The following is an 11,332-nucleotide window of genomic DNA, read 5'->3' as shown; positions in this document are numbered from 1 at the left end:
CATTGTTTACCTACGTCACCCAAAGATCCAACATGGCTGGTGGTCGGATTCTGTCTTTGTTGATCGTAGCTTGCGTGACCGCTGAGACTAACCTAGCAGGAAGAAACAGTAGGACAGCTCCTCCATTGTCGGTGATTCTACTCTACCAACACTTAGGCTTCATCATCCTACCCTGTTGGAGTGTTGTGTTTCCAGACGACCCACGTCACAAGACAACTGTAGACATCAAGAGGAGATAATCTCCCAACTGTACGATTATAGAGAAGATGAAACCTCACGAGTGTCCAGAGTGTGGGAAACGATTCAGTCGTCTTGGACATATGAAGACTCACGTGTTGATGCATACGGGTGATAAACCTCATGAGTGTCAACAGTGTGGTAAAAGATTCACCCAACATGGACATATGAACAGGCACATGTTGGTACATACCCATAATAAACCTCATGAGTGTCCAGAGTGTGGAAAAAGATTCAATCAACTTGGATATTTGAAGGCCCACATGTTGGTACATACTCATGATAAATCTCACGAGTGTCCAGAGTGTGGGAAAAGATTCAGTCAACTTGGATCTGTGAAGACCCACATGTTGGTGCATACGAATTATAAACCTCATGAGTGTCCAGAGTGTAGGAAAAGATTCAGTCAACTTGGACATATGAAAACCCACATGTTGGTACATACACGTGATAAACCTCATGAGTGTCCAGAATGCGGGAACAGCTTCAGTCAACTTGTACATATGAAGAGGCACATGTTAGTGCATACAGATGATAAACCTCATGAGTGTCCAGAGTGTGGTAAGCGGTTCCGACATCTACAGTCAATGAAAACTCACATGTTTGTGCATTCAGGTTATAAACCTTTTGAATGTGCTGATTGTGGTAAAGGATTCAGAGATAGAAAAACTATAATAAGCCACATGTTTGTGCATACAGCTGATAAATCTCATAAGTGTCCAGAGTGTGGGAAGACCTTCGGTCAACTTGGAAATATGAAAAGTCACATGTTGGCGCATTCAGATGATAAGCCCTTTGAGTGTGCCGAGTGTGGGAAAAGATTTAAGTACCGTGCTAATATGATACGTCACATTTTAGTGCATTCAGGTAGTAAATTTCACTAGGCCTGTCCACTGAAAAAATCCTAAGTAAATTAAATAATGTTAAAAGTCACCTATGTATGATGAATACATCTTGAGTGTCATTCATTTAAGTATTGCTGTATTGCATCGTATATGACAGGACATTAACTTTTTGCTATTCCAATACTGTATCTGTGCTTTTATGAAACTGAGTTTTGCTGTGAAAATATTGTCATCACCATGTCAGCTGAATGAACTACAAACTTATTCCTAATTTCATAGTTTTACGAGAGAAATACTTGTGACTATGGAAGATAAAGCTCTGTAGAATAGACCAGGATATTTATACATTGTGGTTCATTTGTAACAGATTCTCTTCATAGATCAAGTGGGCATCTAGGAAGTTATTAGAAAATTTCAAAATTGAAGATGGTTAAACATATTTTTATATTTCTCAGAGGCAAACTAGAGTTATAATATTTTATTTTGCATTCTTTTTAAATAATTCCTATAATTTAGTTGTATTAAGAAATTAATTTATCCTTTGGACAACGGTTATGAAAACATGGTCATATTGCTTATGCACAAAAAATTAAAAATTCCAAAGAATGTTTGGAATTATGCTATAGAATTATTAATTTGCAAAATGTAAGAGAAACAAAATAATAAGTGAATATTTATCATTTCACTGGGTGCAGGCACTTTGCAAGGCTGCATCTGATGCATGTCAACACCTGGTGTTCGAATTTGCTGATGCTTCCTGTTTTATCCTCGGATGTTCAACTGATTCTTTTATCAACCCCACAACAAGCTGACTTTTGGTTACCTATTTACTGCTATGTAGACAGGCGCATGAGGTGAAAGGAAACATGCCCAACCATTTTTGTGACACCCGGGATTTGAACCTGGAATTCTCGATTGTAAGTTGAGAACGAACCCGATTATACTACCAGGACCCTCTATGGCAGGTGTCTGGGAATCACCAGAATGTGAGTTCAAGCTACTCCATTGCCTCAAAATGATTTTCAATAATAATTTATTTTAGAAAGAATGCAAGCATAAGATACATGAACAGTGGAGGATTCATAGGTTAGAGTGAGATACAGTTGGGTCCGTTCTCGACTCGCAATCAGGAATCCATGAGTCGAGAACAGGCAGAACAAACATTTTTGTGTACATTTACTGTAATGTTCTTACACAGTACAGTATTCACAATTTGCCAGTCCTCGAGAAAATTAATTATCCAAACTTGTATATATGTTAGGGTATAAAATTGTAGGCCATAAAGAATGGGTGTATTTTAAGACATGTAGAGTATAAATACATGTTAGTTACCATACTTATTTTCCTATACTCACCTAGTTGTGCTTGTGGGGGTTGAGCTCTGGCTCTTTGGTCCCGCCTTTCAACTGTCAATCAACTGATGTACAGATTCCTGAGCCTACTGGGCTCTATCATATCTACATTTGAAACTGTGTATGGAATCAGCCTTCGCCACATCACTTCCTAGTGCATTCCATCTGTTAACTACTCTGACACTGAAAAAGTTCTTTCTGATGTCCCTGTGGCTCATTTGGGTACTCGGTGTCCCCTTGTCATGTACCTGTGTCCCCTTGTTCATGTACCCTCCCCTCCCATGATAAACAGTTTATCCTTTTCAACCCTGTCAATTCCTCTGAGAATTTTGTAGGTAGTGATCATGTCTTCCCCTTACTCTTCCGACTTTGGTTTGCTGGAAGACCCAAAGTCCATTCCATGCACGTGCCAAAGACTCTGTTTCTGAATGAAAAATGGTTTACACACAACTCGCAACTGATGACGTCCAAACACTTCCATAACAACTAATCGACTAGATAGTTTGAATCAGGGCCGATTCATATATTAGCCTAACTTCTGTTGTGGGAAAGTTACATGAATCGATAATTGCAAATACCATTTTTCTTCATCCTGAAAATCATAAATTAATTAATGATTCACAACATGGTTTTACAAATGGCCGTTCATGTTTAACAAATTTGATATCATTTGATTGCAGCATAGTTGAGGCAGTTGATAGTGTTAAGGTTTGTGATGTTGTGTACCTTGACTTTAGCAAAGCTTTTGATACAGTGCCACATGAAAGACTGATTAAAATGATTGAGGTTCATGGCATTGGGGATGCTATATTAAGTTGGATTAGGGCATGGCTATACTAAAGGAAACAGTGTCAGGTCGAGGGAGGGGGTAGACGTACCGTGCGCGCTCCGTTAAAATCGTGACATTAACAGGGATTCTTAGGACTACTGCCGTGGATTACTGATTACAGACATAACAAAGTGCATAGTGACCCGCTGGAAAATTGAAAATAGTCATTAACAATAGAACTTTGTGTTAAATAGAGAATAAACGGGAGATCGCGTGTGAGTCAGTGAACGAGGCTTTGTGTACATGCGTGTATGAGGAAAAAATAGTGAACGGTGATTCGTGGAACAGTGATGAGGAACGGGTATCACAACAACATATAAGTTGGAAGTGAATATTATAAATATAGAATACTAGAAATATAGAATAGTGGCAAGAGGCGGCATCAGTAGTTATAAATCGGGTAACTGGAAACTGGTGACATCAACCTGGGCCACAAGAGGTCACCTGTACCGACCGGGGACCAGCCTCGCTACCTACGCTAAGTACCTGCCATAAAGTTTGAACAAAATAACATACATAATATTACAAATATACGGTATACATATAATATTATAAATATTAAACATATAAATATATATACATATATATTGTTACAAATATACAATATACATATAATATTATAAATATATAGATATATACAACAAAACAAGGCAAAATGGGAGTAAATAAACAAATTTGTGGCCACTGTAACAACTCCTTAAAGACGAAGGTAACGGGAATTGAATGTTATATCTGTAAGACTAGATTCCATTCGGCTTGTACAGGAGTGAGTAACACTACGGCACTGAGAGCTGGTCACTTGCTCTGGGTGTGTAAAAAAGACCTGCCAGCTTGGAATATCCTAAAAAAACTTCTAGATAACATGACGCATGATCGGAAAACATCATTCATTGGAAGCCTACCAGCCATCCAGAAGGAGTGGGAAAGGAACAACAATTAATAATAATAATAATAATAATAATAATAATATTTTATTTAGGTAAGGTACATACATACAATAAATTTTTACAAAGATTGGTTGACTTATAGGTAGAGCTAGTACATACAATGCCTAAAGCCACTATTACGCAAAGCGTTTCGGGCATGATAAACTTAAATGACAAGCTTAATACTAATTGAGCATAATGAGTAGATGAAAACAAGAAATGAAAACATAGATGAAAAAGCAGCACAAATACAAATATGTCGACAAACAGCGCTCTTTAAAGAAAAACAGACATTGGTTGACAATAGAAGGGTAAGGTAGGTTACAGGGAATTTATTAGGTATAGCTTCGTTTTTAATTTAAACTAGTTGAGAGAGGTACAGTCTTTAACATGGTCGGGAAGGTCATTCCACATTTTGGGCCCCTTGATTTGTAGAGCATTTATAGTTTGATTAAGTCGTACTCTAGGAATATCAAAACTGTATTTATTTCTGGTGTGGTGCTCATGGGTTCTGTTGCAACCTTCTATGAAGCTTTTGAGATCAGGATTAGCATTATAGTTTAGCGTTTTATATATGTATAATACACATGAGAGAATGTGCAGAGACTTAATGTCTAGCATATAATTCTAATATACAAGGGGCGGAGGCTATAGTCAGGGATGAAACTGAGGCTGAAACTCAGGAAGTTGTAAACTCTGACTCGGTAGGCCAGGATGTAGATGACAGTAAACTAGAAAGTGTACCAGACAGCACTGACAGCTCGATAGGTACAGACACTACGACGGTTCCCGATAGAGCAATTCAGAACAGAAGGACAGACTTATGCAAATTTTATGCAAAGGGCATATGCAGACATAGATATGCTGGTAATAAGAAAGGATTAGAATGCAGTTACCAACATCCCAAAAAATGTTTAAATATGCTTAGGAAAGGTGAGTGTCGATTTGGATCAATATGTAGGTTTTTCCATCCTGACATGTGCCAAACGTCACTGGAGGACAGAAAATGCTATGACCTCAGCTGCCCACACTTTCACGTGAAAGGCACGGAACGCTACTTAAAGAGTGGCAAGCAGGATAATGAATTTGGAGGAAACTCTATAAATTTTTTATACCAGGACGGCAGAGAATTCAAAAGGAGCAGCATGGAGAGTGTATGGAACTGGATGCCAGATCCACTTGCATTCCAGAATTACAAATACAATTACCCACCGAAAGGGAACTAAAACTACGACAGACAACTGCCCTACAACAATCAGTACTGGTCAGAACAAACTCATTATGTCCACGAATAATGGGCTTGCAGAAAAAGTCTCCCATTCAAACTATCACTAATAGAGTAACCTCATTCATCTTTGCCAACATACAAGGACTGAAAACAAGAACAAACAACAAAGTACAGCTCATAAATGGCCTCCTCACGGAGTCAAATGCAGTATTTGGAGCTTTCACAGAAACCCATGCAGGGAAATTGTTGGACAGTGAGATCTGGATTCCAGGATATAACCTATACAGGTGTGATAGGAAAATTAGGTCACATGGAGGAATGGGTCTGTATATTAGGGAAGACCTTGTATGCTCGGAGCTCCTAAACGTTACAAATGAGGTGGTAGAGGTACTGGGATTAAAAATAGAGAAAATAAATTTAGTGATTATTCTAATATACAAACCGCCAGATGCAACGGCTGTGGAATTCACAGAACAGATAAGCAAAATAGAGAATAGCCTTGATAATTTGGTGAACCCGATACCTGATATTATCTTCCTAGGTGACTTCAACTTGCCTAGTCTCAGGTGGAAAATAGCAAACAATAATATTATACCAGGAAATCTATCAGGACCTAACCAACCACAGATTAGAGAACTACTTAGATTCTGTGACAAATTTTCACTCAATCAGCAGATATCGGAGCCAACGAGAAATGAAAATATTCTAGATCTGGTCTTTACGAACAATGAAGACATTATCAGAGACATTACGATATCAGATACCACATACTCAGATCACAAACTCATTGAAGTGCAAACGACCATCAATACTCAGAATAGACCTAAAACGTTGATAAAGCGAGAGGGGCTATATATTCAGTAAATTCAATTTTAATAATAAAAGGATAGACTGGGAGATAATAAACAGGGAACTTACAAACATTCCATGGGGAACTGTTCTAAGTAATACAAGTCCTACAGAAGGAATAGAAAAACTGACTTCAGAAGCGTATCAAGTCTGTCTGAAACATGTTCCTTTGAGGAAAGCCAGAAAGAGAACGCAGACGACACTATAAACGCAGGAAAAAAATAACGGAACTGCTTATGCAGACACGAATTTCCCGTCAAAGAAGGAATAATTTAAATAGGGAGATTGAAGAAATCGAGCGGAAATTGAAACACTCATAAGAAACTGAAAAATGGCAGTTAGAACAGAAAGCAATTCAGGAAATAAAGAAAAATCCAAAATATTTCTTCTCATATGCGAAATCAAAAGCAAAAACCACTGCCAGTATTATAATTAATAATAATAATAATAATTTTTTTATTTAGGTAAGGTACATACATACAATAAATTTTTACAAAGATTGGTTGACTTATAGGTAGAGCTAGTACATACAATGCCTAAAGCTACTATTACGCAAAGCGTTTCGGGCATGATAAACTTAAATGACAAGCTGAATACTAATTGAGCATAATGAGTAGAATGAAAACAAGAAATGAAAACATAGATGAAAAAGCAGCACATATACAATTATGTCAACAAACAGCGCTCTTAAAAAAACAGACATTGGTTGACAATAGAAGGGTAAGGTAGGTTACAGGGAATTTATTAGGTATAGCTTCGTTTTTGACTTAAACTGGTTGAGAGAGGTACAGTCTTTAACATGGTTGGGAAGGTCATTCCACATTCTGGGCCCCTTGATTTGTAGAGCATTTCTAGTTTGATTAAGTCGTACTCTAGGAATATCAAAACTGTATTTATTTCTGGTGTGGTGCTCATGGGTTCTGTTACATCCTTCTATGAAGCTTTTGAGATCAGGATTGGCATTATAGTTTAGCGTTTTATATATGTATAATACACATGAGCGAATGTGCAGTGACTTAATGTCTAACATATTCAGAGATTTGAGTAGGGGTACCGAATGATGCCTGGGGCCAGAGTTGGATATTGTCCTAATAGCAGCTTTGTGTTGAGTAATTAGAGGATGTAAGTGATTTTGGGTAGTAGAGCCCCAAGCACAAATACCATAGTTGAGATATGGATAGATAAGGGAGTAATAGAGAGTCACCAGGGCAGGGCGTGGTACATAATATCTGATCTTAGAAAGAATGCCCACAGTTTTTGAAACTTTTTTTGATATATTTAGAATGTGTCCCTGGAAATTCAGCTTGTGGTCAATGAGAATGCCAAGGAATTTGCCATCTAATTTGTTACAAATTTGGGTATTGTTTATTTTGAGATTTATTTGATTAGAGGATTTTTTGCCAAACAGAATATAGAAAGTTTTGTCAATGTTAAGGGTGAGTTTGTTGGCAGTTAGCCAAAGATGGACTTTATTTAGCTCAGTATTTACTGTGGCATTTAGAGCAAGGGGATCAGGACTGGAGTAAATGAAGGTTGTGTCGTCAGCAAATAGAATTGGTTTGAGGTGTTGGAAGGTCATTAATGTAGATGAGAAAGAGGAGAGGGCCAAGTATGCTGCCCTGAGGAACACCAATATGTTGATGGGTAGGGTGGGAGAAATTGTATTATTCACAGAAACATATTGGAGCCTGTCAGTAAGGTAGGATTTGAGGTATTGTAGGGAGTGTCCTCTGACTCCATAATGATGTAATTTATGAAGAAGGTTTTGGTGGTTGACAGTATCAAAAGCTTTACGCAGGTCCACAAATAACCCAACAGGGAACTCATTTTTATCAAGAGCTGTATGAATCGTTTTAAGCATACTAATAAGTGCATCGTTAGTGGGTTTTTTGGGTCTGAAGCCATATTGGCAAGGGCTTAGTATATTGAGTTTGGCTAGATATGAGTAAAGCTGCTTATAGATTAGTTTTTCAAAATTTTTTGACAAGTTTGGCAGGATTGATATAGGTCTGTAGTTGTTAACATCTGTGAGATCACCACATTTGTGGACAGGGGTTACTCTCGCTTTTTTTAGAATATCTGGAAAGGTTTGGAGTTCAAGTGACTTGTTGAAGAGCAAAGCAATAGCAGGGGCTAAAGGTCTGGAGGCTTTTTTGTAAATTAAAGTTGGTATCTCCTCAAGGGCACCAGACTTGGTTTTAAGGGAAAGGATTATCTCATTGACGTCAGCGGAATTAATAGGCTTTAGGTACAGAGACTGTGGATAGTTACCTGTAAGATAGTCCTTAATGTCAGTACTGGAAGATGGAATATCATTTGCAAGGGATGAACCAATGGAAGAGAAGAAACCTATTGAACTCAATAGCAGAATCAGAGGCTGAAAGCTGACCATCGTTATTAGACAGGAGAGTCGGTTTGTTATTTAAAGACTTCTTTGATCCCAATATTTGTGAAATTAAGCTCCAAGTTTGTTTAATGTTGCTCTTTATTTGGGTAAATTTATCTTCGTAGTATTTAGTTTTGGCTCGTCTAATTATCTTAGATAGCAATAATGAGTAATTCTTTGAGAATTCTTTGGAGACGATTCCTAACCTATACTTCTTCTCAAGGTCATGTTTTTTATTAATAGATTTAAGTATTCCCTTTGTAAGCCAGGGATTGTTAAGCCTTTTGGTTGTGACTTGTTTTGTAAGCATAGGACAGTGGGTATTATAAAGGCTAAGAGTTTTTTGAAGAAAAGATTGCACTGCTAGGTTGATGTCCTCTATGTTACCTAACTCGGACTCCCAGTTGACATTATCAGCAGCAGTTATAAAATTGTCTATAGCAGTTTCATTGTGCAGTCTAAAACGTCTAAGAGAAATGTGGGGTAGTGGTCTGTAGTGCTATCGGTGATTATACCTGAAGTAAGCGGAGAGGTTATGTTTGTCCAGATGTGATCTAGAGTCGTGGCAGTGCTATCAGTGATTCTAGTAGGTCTAGTGATTAAGGGTATGAGGAAGCAGGAATTCATACAGTTGAGGAAGCTAACAGCAGTAGGGTGTTCTGGCTCGCAGAGGTCAATATTAAAGTCCCCTGCGATAATTAGGTGGTTTTTGTTCAGTCTGTTATCAAGTATTAGATTTCTAAGGTTTGAGTTGAATTCGGACACATCAGTGTTAGGAATTCTATAAACTGCACCCACAGACAGAACAGACTCGGCACCTTTGACTTTGAAGCTGGCGAAGATATACTCCCCATAGCAGTCTCTAGTTCTAATTTATTTATTTATTATTTATTTATTTATTGATGCATATACAAGAATGTACATAAGGAATGTGAGGATACAATTATGGTAATTACAGTCTTGTAAAGCCACTAGCACGCGCAGCGTTTCGGGCAGGTCCTTAATCTAAGAAAATTTTAAGGAGGTAAATACTTGCAAAATTTATAGACAAAAAAATGATAACAGAATACATGGAATGAAAAAAAAAAAAGATGAGAGAAAATTATAGGTACAGTATATTAAAGCACATAGGTAGCTATGATTGATTGCAATGACAGCTTAAAATGGTAGTTGACAACAAATTGGTAGGCACAATACAGCAGAAACAATAAAAGATTGATTGCAATGACAGCTTGAATGGTAGTTGACAAAAATTGGTAGTCACAATACAGCATATGGCTAGCACATAAAAGAAGACAGCAATGAACACAATGATAAGGTTGTTTGATATTACAAAAAAATTAGGAGATTGGGTACCACTAGGTACAGAGCAAATTTAAAACTCAGTGTAGGAAACTAAATAGATGAAGTTAGGTACTTTTGGTTTTGCTTTTAAATAAGGCAAAAGTTTTACAGTTTTTCAATTCACTAGGGAGTGAGTTCCATAGACTAGGTCCCTTAATTTGCATAGAGTGTTTACACAGATTAAGTTTGACCCTGGGGATATCAAAGAGATATTTATTTCTGGTGTGGTGATAATGGGTCCTATTACATCTGTCCAGGGAGAGTTTCAGAGCATGGTTTGCATTTAAGAACAGGGTTTTGTAAATGTAGTTGACACAAGAGAATGTGTGGAGGGAGTTAATATTTAGCAAGTTTAGAGATTTAAACAAGGGAGCTGAGTGTTGTCTGAAAGCAGAGTTTGTTATTATTCTGATAGCAGATTTTTGCTGTGTGATGATGGGCTTAAGGTGGTTTGCAGTGGTAGACCCCCATGCACAGATACCATAATTAAGATAGGGGTAGATTAGTGCATAATATAGTGAGAGGAGAGCAGAGTTAGGAACATAATATCTGATTTTGGAGAGTATACCAACTGTCTTAGAGACTTTCTTAGTTATGTGTTGAATGTGGGTGCTGAAGTTGAGTCTCTTGTCTAGGAATAGGCCAAGAAACTTGCCATCATTTTTATTACTGATGTTAATGTTGTCTATCTGTAGCTGAATTGCATTTGATGATTTGCTTCCAAATAAGATGTAGTAAGTCTTTTCGATGTTTAATGTTAGTTTGTTCGTTGACATCCATAAGTGGACTTTTTTTAATTCATTATTCACAACATTATTTAGTGTATGTGGGTTGAGGTTTGAGTAGATAAGGGTAGTATCGTCAGCAAACAATATAGGTTTGAGAATATTAGAGACATTAGGCAGATCATTTATATATATAAGAAATAGAAGAGGTCCTAAGATGCTGCCCTGTGGCACTCCAACGGTAATTGGTAGAGTGGAAGAAGTTGTATCATTGATGGTTACATATTGGTGTCTGTCACTAAGATAGGATCGGATGTAGTCATGTAAATTTCTTTTAAGCATGTTAGTTCTTGGTGATAGTAAAGAGCAGTGCCACCACCTCTCTGAAGTTGACGACAGTTGTGAATTGCTGAGTAGTTAGGCATGTTAAAGAGTTGAGTAGTATCCTCTTTCAACCATGTTTCAGTAAGTATAATAAAAGAGAATTTGTTGTCAATAGTTTCAATCAAGGCACTAACATCATCGAAGTGTTTACCTAGGGATCTAACGTTCAAATTGATTACAGAGATATTGTGATAATGAGTTAATACATTGTTTACATCATGTGCTGC

General features: G+C 37.4%; 1 protein-coding gene across 1 annotated transcript; it reads left to right on the top strand.

Moving 5' to 3' along the window:
- Positions 1-266: 266 nt before the first annotated feature.
- On the top strand, positions 267-1,121 carry LOC138357252 (zinc finger protein 708-like). Its single transcript, XM_069313914.1, has one exon. The coding sequence runs from the start codon at positions 267-269 to the stop codon at positions 1,119-1,121; it is 855 nt and encodes a 284-aa protein (XP_069170015.1).
- The last annotated feature ends 10,211 nt before the right edge of the window (positions 1,122-11,332 follow it).

This window comes from Procambarus clarkii, chromosome 76, assembly GCF_040958095.1.
Source record: "Procambarus clarkii isolate CNS0578487 chromosome 76, FALCON_Pclarkii_2.0, whole genome shotgun sequence".
NCBI classification, from domain to species: domain Eukaryota; kingdom Metazoa; phylum Arthropoda; class Malacostraca; order Decapoda; family Cambaridae; genus Procambarus; species Procambarus clarkii.
Note: the sequence above shows the minus strand (reverse complement) of the source record. Positions and strands in the feature narration are given on the sequence as shown.

What these genes read in the sequence shown, in the direction of transcription:
- LOC138357252 (XM_069313914.1), top strand. Translation starts at nt 267, where the DNA reads ATGAAACCTCACGAGTGTCCAGAGTGTGGGAAACGATTCAGTCGTCTT.